This window comes from Tiliqua scincoides, chromosome 2 (assembly GCF_035046505.1).
Source record: "Tiliqua scincoides isolate rTilSci1 chromosome 2, rTilSci1.hap2, whole genome shotgun sequence".
Classification (NCBI taxonomy): Eukaryota; Metazoa; Chordata; class Lepidosauria; order Squamata; family Scincidae; genus Tiliqua; species Tiliqua scincoides.
Genome location: NC_089822.1, coordinates 263,648,688 through 263,667,207, shown reverse-complemented (window position 1 = coordinate 263,667,207; position 18,520 = coordinate 263,648,688). Strand labels below are relative to the sequence as shown.

Sequence of the window (18,520 nt, the reverse complement as noted above, 5' to 3'; positions counted from 1 at the left end):
TTTCTTTGCTAATGGGGGGGAAAGGGATCCCTAAAAGGGAAGGCTCTTGTCCCAACCAGGGGGGATTTTAAGACCCAATCATCAGTCCTACTGACCCTTCTGAGCGGGACTGATGCTCGCTGGCCTGAACTGTGTCACCTGGCCAGGTGTGTGTCCTTCCCAGGGAGGAAGGGAAGGCAGATGGGGGGCCTCTGCAGAGGCTGAAGTCCTTGATCCCTGGGACTTCTCTAGATGCAGCCCTTCTCAGCAAGGACTGGGGGGCAGGCACCCTTTGGGAAGCAGCGGAGGAAGAGGAGGGAGCCCAGCAGGAGGGGCTTCTGGGGGGAGCAGAGAGCAGTCCAGGGAGGAAGGAGCCGGGCAGGGCGAGGCTGGAGGGCAGGAGCCGGACTCTCCCTCCATCCCTCCCTCTGCCGGGGCGGAGCAGGGGCGGGGATGCTGCTGGGGAGGCAGGCGGCAGGAAGGGGAGGCGCAGCAGGGACGGAGGCTGAGCGGAGCCGCCTGGCCGGAGACGGGATCGCTGCAGCCCGGGTGAGTCCCCGCAGGAGCAGAGCCCGCGGAGGGTCCAGCCCAGGGGTGCGACCCCCGCAGCCCCGCGCAGCCCCCGGCCGGTGGGGACGCTGCCCGGGAGGGATCCTGCGGGGGGCGGAGGGAAAGGTCTCTTTGGGGTCTAGCCTGGCGAAAGATGGGTGGGGGGGAGAGGACTGCAGGTGTCCCCACCTCAGCGGGGGGGGGGCTGGCAGGCCAGGCAGGAGGAGAAGAGGCTGAAGGTCCTTCCAGCTCCTGCCCGCGCTGAAGGAGTCCAAGAGAAGCAGTTGAAGAGCCCGGGTCCAAGTCAGGCTTCAGCCCCCCCTGTGTTCAGTGGGACCTGCGCCCAGCAAAGTGCGTGCGATGGAAGCCTAAAGCTGGCTGAGAATCAGCCTGCACCCATCGCAGGCACCCAAAGGGCGAACGAGGTGGTCACTGCCTTTTCTGGTGTGTCTCTTGTGCCCGGGCTTTACTCATTTCAGTGTCGTCGTCCCCAGGCGAGGGACCCCCCCTTCCGCCTGGAGCGCAGGAGAGAGGGCAAAGCATCCTTGCTGCACGCTCTGCAAGCTCTTCCAAGCCCCCTGGAAGGAGGGAGGGAGGGAGGGTGATTGATTAATCCTCTGCCTTTCTGCTGGGGGGAGGGGAGAGAGAGATGGATCGATCCTCTGCCTGCCTCCGGCCACTCTCCTCCCCCATGACAAAGGGAAGCCAGGTTGTTTTGCAAAAGGACATTTCTCAAGGCCTGGAGATGAAACCAGAGGTGAAAAATAGTTAGATTCTGCCTGTACCACTGTTGCAACTGCCAGTTGCGGAAGAAGCTTCTCAAAGCCTCAATTAATCCAAATCTATCAGAGATATAAATCTCACAAAAGACCGAGGAACCTGTCGATATTGTCAATTGAGAGAGATTTCAACTTCAGTGTTGTAGAAAAACGTGCACTAATTTAATGTGCAAAAATTAAAACCAGGCTACTTTAAATTTGCATATACTAGCATTAAATTCATTTTGCAGGTTGAGTCTCAGGTTTCCTGAGGGTTCCCTTCCCAGAACTCAAGTGGATGGATGGCAGAAGTAACATGAAAGCCATTTAAAAAACAAGCTCCCTTTGCTGAGGGATTTAAAAACAGCCTTGCTGACCTTTGCTATGCAAGACAATCCATCAATCAGTCTCTCTCCTGGCACTTAGAAAGGATTCATCCAAGCCAGCAATCCTCCCTTCACCAGCACAGGGCTGGGAAAGAATGCAATTATTATTATTAACAGTATTTATATACCGCTTTTCAACTCAAAGTTCACAAAGCAGTTTACAGAGAAAAATCAAATAACTAAATGGCAATGTGATATATCTTTCACATGCTCAGGAGGAAGGGAGGGGTTGCTTGCCTTGGAGTGAAGCTGTTCTAAGTGGGAGGAGAGAGAATGATGGATCCTCAGCCAGCTGCCTGTAGACAAGTTTTTTCCTTTAATTAAAGGACCCTTCTCATTGTGATAAAACAGAGGGTGAAAAAATCTGTGGATAATTAGGTTATACTTGTACTTTAATTACAGTGGTCTATGGCTTAGGGTTGCAATACTTTCCTTCCCTTGCCCCAGGCTCTGGCAACATTTATTGTAGTGTGAAACTTTTTAAATAAAAATCTATATTCCCCCCCCCCCAAATATCTATATTTCCCAGGCTCTGGCAACACGATCTAGGCCACTAATTTTAGATGTAAAAACTTGACCTGTTCCCCACCCTTTTAAGATTCCATGGAGATGTCTGTTCCAAATTCATGTACCTTTTCTTCCCTTTGTGTTCCTTGTAATCTAATTCTGTGTGTGTCTCTTTGGCTCAGGAGAAAACTCCCCCCTTCAGCTCAGGAATATCTTCAGGCAAAGGTCTCAAGGATTCCTGGGAGCCTCCTACTGTTACAGCTCTTCTGTTAGCATGTAAATTTCATTCACCTGAATTTCAGACAGACAATAAGACCAGCCAAGAAGACGGAAGTTGGGTCTTTCCTTCTCTCTCCTTCAAGTAAGATTAGAGATTTGAGAGTAAAAGTGTTTGCCTAAATGAGCTTCTCCAAAAAGTCACCCCAGATTGCAGTTTCCAAAGCTGTAGAAGTGGAGCCAGGAGCAAAAGCCATGAAAGAGGAAACATGTGAAGGTCCAGAAGCAGAGGAGGGATCAGGAGGGGCAGGAAAAGCCCCAGACAGAGACCAGCCTCCATCTGTGATGGAGTCACAAAAGGGCCAAGAGGAGCCAGGCAGGGAGATGCAGCAGCGCTGGGAAGCCCAGTGGCAGGAGTTCCTCAAGACCCTGCAAGCCCCTCACTCCACATGGGAGATGCACCAACTGTCAGAGGACACACCCTGGGAAGATGCCAAGGCCTTCCTGGCCTCCTTTGAGCAAGTGGCTGCAGCCTGTCGGTGGCCCAGAGGAGAGTGGGTGGCTCGGCTCCTGCCCGCCCTGAGTGGAGAAGCCCAGCAGGCCTTCAGCCTCCTGGCAGCCAGAGACAAGGAGGACTATGGGAAAGTGAAAGCTGCCATCTTGAGAGGTGACGCACTGAGGAAGGAGATGCAGCGCCAGCACTTCCGGCAGTTCTGCTGCCAGGATCTGGGAGACCCGCGAAGGATGTACAGGCAACTGCAGGAGCTTTGCTGCCAATGGTTGAAGCCAGAGAAGCACACGAAGGAGGAGATCCTGGAGGTGCTGATCCTGGAGCAGTTCCTGGCCAGCCTGCCAGTGGATGTCCAGACCTGGATCCAGGCTGGAGGGCCAGACAGTTTTGCCCAAGCAGTAGCCCTCCTGGAGGACTTTCTGGTGAGCCGGAGTGAGGCTAACCCAGAGACGTGGCAGGTGAGGTCTTCGTATTTAATTCCAGGATTGCTAACCAGACACAGAGTATGAGGTGGGTTGTTGGAATCGCCTGCCAATCTTCAGCTAAAACTGGAGAGAATTAATGGCAGGTAGAAAAGGCCAAAACCTTCCTGGCAATCTTGCCTCCAAACACTGAACATTATTTCACATAAAATCATCTCTGAATGCTGACCAAAGACTTTCAATCCCAACTTTACTGAATCTGTAGTTTGAGGAAATTCTACCTGGGGTACATCCATTGCAATAGCCATCTTTGTATCAATTCAATTATTTTATGTTGAGGGGGTGCATTTAAATTATTTTAAACCCTCATTTAAGATGCAGAAATGTGTGTTTTGGATTTACAGGTGGAGTTGAGGATTTGCAGTTTAAAAACAACCTACTAATGGGGCAGGCAGGCAGGCAGGCAATCCATAGATCTCTCTCTCTCTCTCCAGGACTTGGTTTCATCTGGCAGACAGACCTCTCCCTCCCCCCTGGAGCAGCAAAAGAGTAAATCAGTTCTTAATTGCCTTGCATTCCTTCCTGCACCAGGGGGAAGGGAGGAGGTCTGCCTCTCAGCTGAAAGGAAGCTGTTGATATTTTAAGCCATTTTGTCTTTTAATTTGAACTATGGCCAACCTCACTGGGGTGAGATAAAACTGTGCCCACTGATAATTAGGTTATACCTAGATGGTTTGATTTTCTCTAAACCGCTTTGTGAACATTCTGTTGAAAAGTGATATATAAATACTTTTATTGTTATTACAGGTTGAGCCTCACTATTCTTCAGTTCCAAGCACTCACCTGGATGGCAAAAAAAGCAGTATAGCAAATCAATTTAAGAAACATAGTTTCTTTGTTCCAGTGATTTAAAAACAGCCTTGCTGACCTTGGTGATGTAAGATAGGAGTCATTAACAAGACATAAGAACATAAGAACAGCCCCACTGGATCAGGCCATAGGCCCATCTAGTCCAGCTTCCTGTATCTCACAGTGGCCCACCAAATGCCCCAGGGAGCACACCAGATAACAAGAGACCTCATCCTGGTGCCCTCCCTTGCATATGGCATTCTGACATAACCCATTTCTAAAATCAGGAGGTTGCGCATACACATCATGGCTTGTACCCCATAATGGATTTTTCCTCCAGAAACTTGTCCAATCCCCTTTTAAAGGCGTCTAGGCTAGACACCAGCACCACATCCTGTGGCAAGGGGTTCCACAGACCGACCACACGCTGAGTAAAGAAATATTTTCTTTTGTCTGTCCTAACCCGCCCAACACTCAATTTTAGTGGCTGTCCCCTGGTTCTGGTATTATGTGAGAGTGTAAAGAGCATCTCCCTATCCACTCTGTCCATTCCCTGCATAATTTTGTATGTCTCAATCATGTCCCCCCTCAGGCGTCTCTTTTCTAGGCTGAAGAGGCCCAAACGCCGTAGCCTTTCCTCATAAGGAAGGTGCCCCAGCCCCGTAATCATCTTAGTTGCTCTCTTTTGCACCTTTTCCATTTCCACTATGTCTTTTTTGAGATGCGGCGACCAGAACTGGACACAATACTCCAGGTGTGGCCTTACCATAGATTTGTACAACAGCATTATAATACTAGCCATTTTGTTCTCAATACCCTTCCTAATGATCCCAAGCATAGAATTGGCCTTCTTCACTGCCGCCGCACATTGGGTCGACACTTTCATCGACCTGTCCACCACCACCCCAAGATCTCTCTCCTGATCTGTCACAGACAGCTCAGAACCCATCAGCCTATATCTAAAGTTTTGATTTTTTGCCCCAATGTGCATGACTTTACACTTACTGACATTGAAGCGCATCTGCCATTTTGCTGCCCATTCTGCCAGTCTGGAGAGATCTTTCTGGAGCTCCTCACAATCACTTCTGGTCTTTACCACTCGGAAAAGTTTGGTGTCGTCTGCAAACTCAGCCACTTCACTGCTCAACCCTGTCTCCAGGTCATTTATGAAGAGGTTGAAAAGCACCGGTCCCAGGACAGATCCTTGGGGCACACCACTTTTCACCTCTCTCCATTGTGAAAATTGCCCATTGACACCCACTCTCTGCTTCCTGGCCTCCAACCAGTTCTCAATCCACGAGAGGACCTGTCCTCTAATTCCCTGACTGTGGAGTTTTTTCAGTAGCCTTTGGTGAGGGACCGTGTCAAACGCCTTCTGAAAGTCCAGATATATAATGTCCACAGGTTCTCCCGCATCCACATGCCTGTTGACCTTTTCAAAGAATTCTATAAGGTTCGTGAGGCAAGACCTACCCTTACAGAAGCCATGCTTACTCTCCCTTAGCAAGGCCTGTTTGTCTATGTGTTTTGAGATCCTATCTTTGATGAGGCATTCCACCATCTTACCCGGTATGGATGTGAGGCTGACCGGCCTATAGTTTCCCGGGTCCCCCCTCTTTCCCTTTTTAAAAATAGGCGTGAGATTTGCTATCCTCCAATCTTCTGGCACCATGGTTGTTTTGAGGGACAAGTTGCATACCTTAGTCAAGAGATCTGCAACTTCATTCTTCAATTCCTTAATAACCCTTGGGTGGATGCCAACAGGGCCCGGTGACTTATTGATCTTTAATTTATCAATGAGGTCTGAAACATCTTCTCTTTTAACCTCTATCTGACTCAACTCCTCGGTCAGGAGGGGCCATTCGGGCAGCAGTATCTGCCCAAGGTCTTCTGCCATGAAGACAGATGCAAGGAACTCATTTAATTTCCCTGCCATCTCTAAGTCTCCTTTTATCTCCCCTTTCCCTCCCTCACCATCCAGAGGGCCAACCGCTTCTCTGGCGGGTTTCCTGCTTCTAACATATTTGAAGAAGCTTTTATTATTCCCCTTAATGTTGCTGGCCATGCGTTCCTCATAGTCTCGCTTGGCCTCCAGTATCACCTTCTTACATTTCTTTTGCCACAGTTTATGTTCCTTTTTATTCTCCTCATTAGGGCAAGACTTCCATTTATGGAAGGAAGCTTCCTTGCCCTTCACAGCCTCTCTAACTTGGCTGGTTAGCCATGCGGGCACCCTCCTGGATTTAGTGGAACCCTTCTTTCTTTGCGGTATACACCTCTGCTGGGCCTCTATTACTGTTGTTTTAAGCAGCCTCCATGCACTCTGGAGAGATTGGACTCTTTTTACCCTCCCTTTCAACCTCCTTCTAACCAGCCTCCTCATTTGAGGGAAGTCCGCCCGTCGGAAGTCAAGGGTTTTTGTTAGAAATTTGCCTGGTATTCTTCCCCCAACGTGCATGTCAAAACGGATCGCAGCATGATCACTGTTACCCAATGGCTCAGTAACATTTACATCTCTAACCAGGTCCTGCGTACCGCACAAAATTAAATCCAGAGTCACCTGTCCTCTGGTGGGCTCCGTGACTAGCTGCTCTAAGCCACAGTCATTTAGCACGTCAAGAAATCCAGTTTCCTTATCGTGACCAGAACACAAATTGACCCAGTCAATATGAGGATAATTGAAGTCCCCCATGATTACAACCCTGTCCCTCCTTGTCACCTCCCTGATCTGTTTCCTCATTTCAAGGTCCCCATCAGATTTCTGGTCTGGAGGACGATAGCACGCCCCCAGTATTACATCGCTGCACAAGCCTGGTAATTTAACCCACAGAGATTCTACGGTGGAGTCGGACCCACCTTCAATCTCTACTTTGCTGGATTCTATCCCTTCCTTAACATAAACGGCCACCCCACCTCCAACACGCCCCTGCCTGTCCCTCCTGTAGGGTTTATAGCCCAGGATTGCGGTATCCCACTGATTCTCCGCATTCCACCAGGTTTCCGTTATGCCCACTATGTCAATATTTTCCCTTGTCACCAGACATTCCAGTTCTCCCACCTTTGCTCGTAGACTTCGGGCATTTGCATAAAAGCATTTATACACTGAATGCCCCAGGATGCGCTGCTTATTCGCTCCTTTGTCCCTGCATCCTCTCACTGTGCCAAACCGTCTATCACATCCCATCACCCTACCATTCCCAATTCCTTCTCCTACTCTGCCTTTGTCTTGTTGTTCTCTAACCTCCCCATCCTCATCCCATAGGACAATCCTCATCCCATAAGACAATCCATCAGTCAGTCAGCTTCACTCAGCCCCTCCCTTCACCAGTGCAAAATGATCACCTTTCTTTCTTGCTCAGGGGGAAGGGAGGGGAAAGAGAAGGATTGATGGATTGTCAGCCAGCTGCCCTCTCTCTCTCTCTCTCTCTCTCTCTCTCTCTCTCTCTCTCTCTCTCTCTCATTAAGGAGGCTGTTAAAGGACTGTTCAGTTTTTAAAACTGATTTTAAAGGAATGCATTTTTCCCCTTCTCCAGGGATTAGCTCATTCCTTCTCATTTGCAGGGGCCATTCCTGTTGAGTCAAATCCATGTATGAATAGGCTTGACCTGTATTATTATTATTACAGGTTGAGACTTAATTATTTGCATGGGTTCTGTTCCAAACACCCACACCTGGATGGCAAAAAAAAAGAACTATAGCAAATCAATTAAAAAAAACAAATTTCTTTGCTCCAGTGATTTAAAAACAGCCTTGCTGACCTTCTGACTCTAAGATAAGAGTCATTAAGAAGACAATCCATCAATCAGTAGTCCTCAAAGCACTTAGAAAGAAAGGCAATTCACTCAGCCCTCCCTTCACCAATGCAAAGTGATCACCTTTCTGCTCAGGGGGAAGGGAGGGGGTCCATGGATTGTCAGCCAACTGCCCTCTCTCTCATTAAGGAGGCTATTGTTAAAGGACTGTTCAGTTTTTTAAACTGATTTTAAAGGGATACATTTTTCCCCTTCTCCAGGGATCAGCACATTCCTTCTCATTTGCAGGGGCCATTCGTGTTGAGTCAAATCCGTGTATAAAAGTCCATGTATAAATAGGCTGGACCTGTATTAATAATACCTGTGTTTGTATTTTGTATGTTTTCATTTGTCTAAAAATGACAAGAACAGACACTTAGATCCAAAAACAACTGCAGTGATGTTAAAAACTAATCTTTGTTGATTGTTAAGAGTGTTTCCAGAAACATCTGAACATTGGGATCCACCTTAAAAAAAAGTTTCACTTTACTAGCCACTGAAGCCTCTATGGATATGATGGTGATTGGGCAGCAGTGCCCCCAAGTAGCAGGTTGTTTAACCCTTGATGCACATAGCCTCATTTGCCTGCATCTGCCAAAAATAACCCATAGAATCATAGAGTTGGAAGGGGCATAATAGGTCATCTAGTCTAACCCCCTGGCTGTAGCAGGAAATCCTCCTAAAGCATCCCCAACAGGTGCTTTTAGAGCCTCTGCCTGAAGATCTTTAGTGAGGGAGAGTCCACCACCTTCCTTGGCAATCTGTTCCATTGCTGAACTGCCCTTACTGTCAGGAATTAGCCTCAAGGTGTTTAGAAAGCTACTGTGAGCTCTTTGTCAGAAATCACTTTTTCAATTATGCCACCAAAGGGAATAGGATTTAAGGAAGCAGGATGTGTCTCTTGTCCCTCATCTTTGTGTTGTGAATCAGAGCAAGATTCTTCTTCACTGCTTCAGGAGACACTGCAGGAGTGGGCTGTGAATCCTCCGGTTGTAAAGGAGGAACCTTTGGACATGGTACAGGGGGAGAGCCCTGAAGAACCTACAGTGAGATTCAAAGACACCCAGCAGAACGTCGATGGGGAGGTCGCTGTGCCAGGTAGGGATTTAGCATGTGACCTTAAGTGCTGTCACAGTGAGGGTAAAGGGAAGACAAAAGTCCTGTGCTTTTTGCAGCCACGTGGAAGGAGGAGTTTGGGCAGTTGCAAGAGGCGATGCAGAGAGTGAGAAGGCATCCCTCTAACTTCCCTCTTCTGCCCAAGTACAGCCCTTCTGCTCCGCTGCTGCTTGCCACGTCTAGTACTCCCTAACAGTGATAGTGGTTGGGGCAGAGGGAATTATAGTAGGGGCAGCTTTCTCTGACCAAGTCCTCTTTTCTACACATTTGAGGGACTGGAATCTGCCCTGCTTTGCCTCTGGTTGCCTCTAAGGATGAACAGGTGGACCAATTGTCCTTCTCTGTAAAATGTCCCTTCTGTCCCTTACAGGGATTGGAATCGCATGTCCAGCTTCGTTGCTACCCGCAGAAGGTCAGGACATGGCTGAAGCTGAGCTGAGCAAGGCTCTTGGCTCCCACGTGGGCCAGGTTGGTTTATGCAGGGCTGGGACAGATGCATGAACCAGTTGGCAGTGAATGTTCTTATGCTGGAAGTAATCTGGACGGCCCATTATGAGGCCTACTGAGGTGTTTGCCTCAGGTAAGAGATGGGTGGCTCTCTGTCATTTTTTGCTTTGCTTGATGTAACATCTGTAAGGACCACGGTTGGGTCATAGACGTAATTGCGTGAGCAGGTAAAAGGCATTGTGCTGCCCGGTGTACATACAATTGCAGCCAGAGGTCACTGTCAGGCATCTGTCCATGGGACCTTTTTACCCAGAGGTGTGATGTGTGGTCCAGAACGTGCCAAACTCTTTCCCCTGCCTCAGCTTCTGTCCTCTGGTCCCATTTTTCTCCCAGTTTTTTCTCATTTCAGGGTCTGCTTGGGATATAAGCAGCTGGCAGGATTGGATGTTTGGGGGTTGGAGCAAGAAAGAGTTGAATCCCTCCCTCAGTGTACCACCTTTGTTGAATCTTTGTCACACATCCACTTAAAAGCCTTGAGAAGTTATCTAGGTTCAAATGCAGTGGTTTACAAACTTTTTAGCACTAGTACCCACTATTTAAAACCACTCTCTGTTTAGTCTCTACAAGACTAAAAAAATTTTTCACTTTGCCAGCAGCTCAATTACCTAGTTTTATCCTTTTTACTATTTGGGGGGGGGAGGGGAGGCCACCTTCTGGTGCATTTGTTTAGCTCCTAAGTTGGCAACCTTCAGTCTCGAAAGACTCTGGTATTGCACTCTGAATGGTGGTTCTGGAACAGCGTCTAGTGTGGCTGAAAAGGCCGATTCGGGAGTGACAATCCCTTCCACACCGGGAGCAAGTGAAGTGTGTCTCTGGTCTGTGTCCCTGGCTATGGGCCTTCCTTCTTTGCCTCTTTGCCTTAGTCTGTTGGCCAAGTGTCTCTTCAAACTGGGAAAGGCCATGCTGCACAGCCTGCCTCCAAGTGGGCCGCTCAGAGGCCAGGGTTTCCCACCATCATTGGATTGAGACCATTCTGGTGATCTGTGTTCCCTTCAGTAACAGCTGAGGCATACTCGTGAGTAAACACACATGTGTGGCTCAGTTTCATTTTCTATAGGGCTCAATACATTTTCCTGGCCATTTTGGAGAGGTGGGAATAACTTTTTGAGGAATTTTTGGGGCCTGTGTTCATCATTTAGGGCCTGGGACCATTCTGGTGGCCTTGGCGAGCCCTTCAAACTGGACTGAGGCACAGTTGCTTACTTATGAGTTCTAATACACAGGCCCGCCATTGGTCTTCTCAATATGACTACATAACTTACAGAAAACAGATAGTACCAGGCACACAATGTCCAGCTCACCTGTCGGTGCATACCTTGATCTAGCATGCTAAGATCCATTTGTGAAAGCAGAGTCTGTCTTAATTCTTCTGGACTTTGGAATTAAATGGACATGATCTCATAGCTATGAATTAACACCATTCCTAGTACAACAGAATTTGAAGCGGGAGCATGAATATTTTGCAGGTGATGATCCCGGAGAAGATGGGTGCAGCATTGCACATGGTAGAGCAGACTCCGGTGCAGTCAAACCAGTGGACCACGTTCTGGAAAGTTTTGCAAGAGGATGATGAAAATATGGATACCACGGGTAAGGGCCTGCTGTGCTAGGTTCCACTAAAGCCACCTTGGGTCCCTTCGGGGAGAAAGGCGGGGTATAAATAAAGTAAATAAATAAAGCCAGAAAGATATTGCCCGTCTAGTTCTTCCATTTAGAATTTGCTCTTCAACTGAACAGATGCTTATGATGTGTGTGTGTGTGTGTGTGTGTGTGTGTGTGTGTGTGTGTGTGTGTCCATCCACCAAGTGATGGAGAAATGAATGGAACTGCAGCCAAGGGGATTGTAGGCTCCAGCACCTTTACTAGGGTGCTGTGATACACTTTTTCTTCTGCTGATCCTTCCTCCTTCCTTTTTTCTGCCCTTTCTCCCCTCATCCACACCCCACCTTCCTCCTCCTCTTCCATGATTTTTAAGCATGGCAGCCTTTGCCCCTTTCAGTAGTGATTTAAGATATGTTGATTGTTAATTGTGCAAGTAGGACTGAGATGAGAATGCTGGTTGGTCAAAGATATGGGGGCTCCCTAAAGCAGGAGAAAGAACTGACGTAATCATACAAAATTTTTAGGGGGAAGAAGCATTGGGTTGAAGCTTGTTTCCCATGAAAAAAATATTTTTTTCAGGAGAAATTGACTCACTATCAGTTCACAATCTCATGAGGCATAAGTGTGTATCATTCCAATCTGTCCAATTTAGCTCTTTTTATGTACATTTTATTAGTTTACTTTGAAGTAGAAAAAAAGAATTTAAAGCATAAAGGTAAGGATACGTGAATGCTTTTTGCATTGAAATGCATGGGAAATTTTTCCTGTCCTCAAGAGGGATCTTTGGATCCATCCCATGAAAAAGGAAGAGGCTTTCCTCCTGGATCCTATGGAAAGTCAGAGACCCCCAGGCCAGGAGTCTGGGGGTAAGGAGTTTGAGAAGAATTTTTTTTTGCTCCTTGCAACATGTGACAATACCTGGGTTCCTTCAGGAAGACACTCCCACCTGTGTTTCTTCTTTCCCAGAAGGACATTGCACAGATTTCCTTAGAGCTGGCAGGGACAGATTTCAGTTGGGTTGAAAAAGCCAAGAGCCACTTCTTTCTGTGCACACGTGGAAACTTTGAAGAATTTACTGCTAGGCTTGCTTTATATTTTTATCTGTAGCACAATAACGACCATTAAATTGCAGAGTTAAATGTATCCTTTAAACAAATTTATTTATGAAGTGCCTCAAATTCCGTTTTCAGTGCACTGCAATAAAATAAACTTTAAAAAAGCAGGTCCCTGTTGGTCATTGACAAGTGAACACAGGAGCTGCATGGCCTGATGTCCTCTTGGTAGCCTGGTGGGTATGGACAGGGCAGGGCTAAATAAGAATTACAATGGTCCATGGTCAAATTGTCATTGTTTTGCATCATTCTTCCTCCTGCTGAGGACCAGAAGTAAAATCTGTGATGCAAAATAGCCACCTTTCTTGAGTTGTGTAAGCACCAGGATTCCCTAAGTCCAGAAGCAGAATTAGTGTTTCCTTGCTGGAGAAATTTGGTTACATATTTTAGCAAAGAGTGTTCGTATTTGTCTTTTTCAATAGGAATGAGATTTAGGGGTATATTCAGGTGGCTGGAAAGGGAGATGGGCAGAAAGAGAAAGATAGGATGTTGCAGGAAGCTTGAAAAGAGGTCATTGTAACATAGACAAAACTCATCTCTCTGTCTCTTCAGAGGATGGGAAGGAAACTCATTTCAAGGTGAAGAATTCACAGGTTGGAGGAAATGAGCCAGTGCAAACGCCCAGGAGAGGACGAGGGAAAACCCAAGAGAAAACCCAAGAAAACCCAAGAGTGCTGGAGCCAGGTGAGATTCAGAAGGAAAGGTATGAGTCCAAGAGAAGGCAGGGAACAGAGCCCTGTATGGGCTACAAGGAATCTGCTGAGCTCACCAAAGATCTTGGAGCTGCCTGCAGCAATACCAGCCCAGTGGATACAGATCATTCATATACCTTGTCCCAGGCACCTCCTTTGCCTTGGGCACGAGTTGCACTCCCTGAGGTGCAGTCCCACAAAGATGTCTGCACATCGTGCAGGTGCAGAAACTGCCCCCAGAGCCATCAGAAATGGCTCACTCACATCAGGCACCTTGCCCGGTCTCTGATGCAGACCCCAAAGCCACAAAGTTGCCATCAAAATTGCAGCACTGAAGCCCCAATGCATGTCCCCAGAAATGTTTTTTTTTTTTTGGTGTTAAAAAGCACTGTTCTGAACAAAAACATTCACATACAGCAGTTCCTTGTGCGTTTGCAGCCTCAAAGTCTGCATTTCTCACCCCCCTCCCCAAGTCATGCTGGCTCAGATGAACTTCCCCAAACAGTAATTAGTGTTCCGCAGCAGACAGTTCAGTAACCCACCAATTTGCAGCTCCCCCCTTTCACTGATCTGTCGCTTATCTTGTCAATGTCTCCTGCAATCTCACACAGGCAGCGCACATGCTGAAGTAATGGCTTTGAGAAAGGCAATCAGGGCTAAGGGCGGTCCCTCGAAGGCCAAGAGGACGCGTAAAGTGCTGTCCCTGAGCAAGAAAATAGAAATCTTGGATCTCCTGAAAAGTGGCATGACGGCTTCTGCGGTGGGGCGCAAGATTGGGAAGAACGAGTCCAGCATCCGCGCAATCAAGCAAAAGGAAGCCGAAATCCGTGCCAATGTGAGAACCGACCCCACGACTGCCAAGCGGGTATCTCTGGTACGGGACAAAGTGCTTGTGAAGACTGAGAAAGCCTTGCGTGCGTGGCTGGAGGACATGAACCAGGAGTTCATCCCTGTGGATGGCGCAATTCTGCGCGAGAAGGCGCTCTGCCTGTATGAGCAGTACTGTGAGGGGGTTGAGAAGAGTGAAAGGAAGCAGTTCAAGGCAAGTAAGGGGTGGCTGGCCAGCTATGTGAAGCGCTATAACCTCAAGAACCTGACGCTCACAGGGGTATCGGCATTGGCTGATGCCCTGGCAACACCAAGAGCTTCCAGAAGAGTTCAGGAAAGCCAAAGAAGAGAGAGGCTGCCTTCCTGAGCAAGATTTGAACTGTGATGGGGTGGGCTCTGCTTTCCAAACAAGAATGTGGAAGTGATATTCTTGCCTCTTAACACAACTTCACTGGTGCAGCCACTGGATCAAGGTGTCGTTAAGTGCATTAAAGCAACTTATATTTGCGTGTCCTTCAGCGGTACTGCCCTGGATGCTAATCCTGTCTGCAGCACCGGGGATTTCTGGAAGAGCTTCACAATTGCAGGTGCCATTTTGCTCACTGCAGAGGTTGTTGATGCCCTAAAGCAGGGGTGCCCAAACCCCAGCCCGGGGGCCACTTGCGGCCCTCAGGGACTCACAGTCCGGCCTGTGCTGGCCCGACACAATTGCTTTCAGTGTGAAGATGGCTGTTTGACCTCTCGCATGAGCTGTGGGACAAGGGTTCCTCCACTGCTTGGTGTTTCACATCTGTGATTCAGCAGTGGCAGTGAAGGAAAGGCTGGCCTTGCTTTGTGCAAGAACGTTTATAGGCCTTGAGCTGTTGCAAGGCCTTCAATCATTCATACAAGTTCCATCTCTAATATATTCATTTATGTAAATTTATTCAAATTTGAAATGTAAATTAATTCGGCCCCCAACACAGTTTCAGAGAGATGATGTGGCCCTCCTGTCAAAAAGTTTGGACATCCCTGCCCTAAAGCCTGAGACAGTCCAGGCAGGTTAGGGGGGCATTATGAGGTCAGGGCTATCTTGGATGTTGGTGAGGAAGGGTTCTCTAACATGGTCGAGAAAGATGCTGAGGAACACAGAAGAGCACAGCACAACCCGTACGAACTAGGAGCTTGCAGTGCTTTTGCTCCTCTACCAGATGGTGAGGACGATGATGCAAGATCGTTGGAGAAAGCCGAACCATCGGTTTGGACACCTGGAAAATCTGTGGCAGTTTCTCAGCAGGCGCAAGTGTTAAAGAAAATGAATATGACCCTGCAATGGAATGAGCCCTCAGTGTCACCTGAGACCTAACATGCCTACATCCATGCATTTGTCTGATGACACAAAGAAAAGCAAGAAGCTGCTTCCTATAACAATATTTCTGACTAAAGTTCAACCTGCAGTTGTGAAGCCTGGACCTACAGCGCGTGAAGATCTTCAGCCCTCCACTGCCACAGACCCTGACATCAGTTTCACTGAGCCTCCTCAGAAGCGCTTGCATTGGAGGAACGGAACCTCCATGTTCAGTGGCAAGACCCTGCGATCAGTGGCAAGACACACTTGTAAGGCTGCAGTTCATTGTGAGCTTTCCAGAGTTCTCGGAGTAGCCACTGTGAAAAGCAGTGACAGTAGAGTGACTTTTTCTCTAGGAAAAGCAGTTTTCAGAAAGCTTGTTGAATGACACTTCGTGCAGCTCTAATTGAGATCTTTGTTTCTCATACATTAATTGCAGTACAGCAATTTTCTCTTCCCATCCAAAATTGTGCCTTAATTGAGCTGTACTGTATAAATAAATGAACCTTAATGGAGCTGTCTTGAGAAATACTGTACTATAATAAAAACAGAAAAAGCCATTCATGCAAGTTCTGTAAGTTAGTTATGTTAACTTATTGTTCAGCAATTTACCTTTCTAGAGCTGTGTGGCGCATCCTGGAGTTGTGTGCATAAATACAGTATAGTATTTACATTGATATTTACAGTAATAAAAAAGCGTATGTCTTAGGACGGTGGTTCCCGAACTTTTTTGCACCGGGACCCACGTTTTAAAATGACATTCTGTCGGGACCTACCTAGCTTTATAAGGCTTTTAAAAAGGAGATCTAGAAAGATATATTTTATTTATAAGTAACCATAGCCATAAAACCCTCAAACATTTATCTCCTTAAATGTATATATATACTTGCTTGCAAGCTGCAGCAGCTGAGCTCTTTGCAGGGTAATTAGCCGCTACAATATCTGCTTTGCAGTTTTGCCATAGGGCTTGAGGCAATTAGTTATCTGAACTTTGCATCACCCTTTGGCAACACACCAAAAATCAATTTGTGCAAATTTACACAATTTGTGCATATTAAGTCATTTTTAATGTAATTTTGGGCAACACTTGTACATCTGCAGAATGTCATCCACAGGGGGTTTTAGGACCAAAGGAGGGTGCTGTTTATGGCTTAAGGCAGGACTTCTTTTTGAACACAGTTGAAGACATGTGCAGTGAAGCCCCCCCCCCCCCCAGTGGGGGGAAAAGATGCAGCTGAAATTTGGAACTGGAAAATCTGCAGAAGAGAGTGACCAAAATGATTACTGGGCTGGGGCACCTCCCTTATGAGGAAAGGCTACAGCATTTGGTACTATTCATTTCAGAAAAAAGGTGCCTTGGGGACATACAAAATTATTCAGGGGATGGATAGGAGGATGTTCTTTCCCCTCTTGAACAACACTAGAACCAGGGAACATCCTCTAAAATTGAGTGCTGGGAGAGTTAAGACAGACAAAAGAAAATACAGGTCCAACCTTGTTATACACGGATTTGACTCAACAGGAATGGCCACTGCAAATGAGAAGGAATGTGCTGATCCCTGGAGAAGGGGAAAAGTGCACCCCTTTAAACTGGACTGGAAGGCTGCAATCCTAACCACACTTTCCTAAGAGTAAGCCCCATTAAACAAAATAGGACTTAGAAGTAAGTCTACTTAGGTCTACTTAAGGTCTACTTAGGATTGTGCCCTAAGTGTCTCAACTGTGGGAAGTTTTCATCAGAAGTTTATGCTTAGTAAACTTAGGTGCACCCATGAAATGCCATGTTAAAAAACAAGTCAAGAGGCTAAATTCCCAGGCCCAAATTCCTGTGACCACCCCTTCAAATTCTGTAGGCAGAGAAGATGCAAAAGGCCAAACCTCACTGGTGCTTGCAACAATTTATTGCAACCTATGCCAGGCAGGAAAGAAATATACCTAAGGTAGCAATGCATGAATAGGTCTATTTGCTAGAATTTGTGTTTTTGAACCTTTAAAGCAAACAAAAGTCTGGAATGGGCTAGGTTATCTCAACTGGAAAGATGAGCTCTGAATGAAGAAAGATTAGGAAAAATGCTAACAGATCTACCAGAGTATAATAAACATAAGAACAGCCCTGCTGGATCAGACCATAGGCCCATCTAGTCCAGCTTCCAGTATCTCACAGTGGCCCACCAAATGCCACAGGGAGCACAACAAGAGACCTGCATCCTGGTGCCCTCCCTTGCATCTGGCATTAACTAAACAATGCTTAGTCATTAAGACCACAGAGATACCAGAGATTCATATGTGTATAATCCATACAATCTCTGTGCACGAACTGGAGGTTATCCATGACTTTGTGTACCTTGGCTCAACGATCTCCGACAATCTTTCTCTCGATACCGAGTTAAACAAGCGCATCGGTAAAACAGCTACCATGTTTCCCAGACTCACAAAGAGAGTCTGGTCCAACAAGAAGCTGATGGAACATACCAAGATCCAGGTCTACAGAGCTTGTATCCTGAGTACACTTCTGTACTGCAGCGAGTCATGGACTCTTCGCTCACAACAGGAGAGGAAACTGAACGCTTTCCACATGCGCTGCCTCCGACGCATCCTCGGCATCACCTGGCAGGACAAAGTTCCAAACAACACAATCCTGAAGATGAATATATATCTTGTGATATACATTTTTGTGCAATAGAGAGCATGTCCTCAGATGCATCTTTTAGGCTGGCACAGCCATGAGGTCAGGTGAGGCAACTGCCTCAGAAACAGCATGGCAGGGATTTCCAACTGCACTCCCCTGTGCCTTCTCCTCTCACTGTCTGGAAAAGGAAGATTGGGATGAAGCAGAAGTGGAGAGGAGAGGTGGTGCAATGATTCCCAAACTGTGCGCCATGGCACCACATCAGGAGTGCCCTGGCAGGACTGGCTCAGAATGCTTGCTCATGACTCAACACTGCACCACCCAACAGGGGAGGCTGCCACATCCTGCCCCTGTCCCTCAGGAAGTGGTGTCTGGTTGGCTGCAGGGCTGCTGCAATGGCAGGATTGACAGGGAACGGAGTGGGGCCTCCTTGTACCACTACTTTATTCCCTGCAGCGTAGAGTAGAGCAGTGTTTCTCAAATTGTGGATCGGGACCCACTAGGTGGGTCATGAGCCAATTTCAGGTGGGTCCCCATTCATTTCAATATTTTATTTTTAATATATTAGACTTGATGCTCCCCTGGGATGTGACTGCATTTGGGGAAATGTGACAGACCTGTGCTTTTAGCAAGCTACTCTGTTTATTCTTTTAACAACGATAGTAAATGGGACTTACTCCTGGTATGTGTGGGTAGGATTTGCAGCCTAGGATTGTTGCAAATGTTCCTGCTTGATGAT

The 18,520-nt window shown here is 47.2% G+C and overlaps 1 protein-coding gene across 1 annotated transcript; it reads left to right on the top strand.

The window, feature by feature from the left end:
- The first annotated feature begins 455 nt into the window (after positions 1 to 455).
- On the top strand, positions 456 to 15,834 carry LOC136640403 (zinc finger and SCAN domain-containing protein 30-like). Its single transcript, XM_066615516.1, has 7 exons — positions 456 to 528; positions 2,362 to 3,364; positions 8,925 to 9,066; positions 9,455 to 9,552; positions 11,058 to 11,181; positions 12,858 to 12,989; positions 13,609 to 15,834. The coding sequence occupies exons 2-7, from the start codon at positions 2,579 to 2,581 to the stop codon at positions 14,190 to 14,192; spliced, it is 1,866 nt and encodes a 621-aa protein (XP_066471613.1). The 5' UTR covers positions 456 to 528; positions 2,362 to 2,578; the 3' UTR covers positions 14,193 to 15,834.
- Positions 15,835 to 18,520: the final 2,686 nt, after the last annotated feature.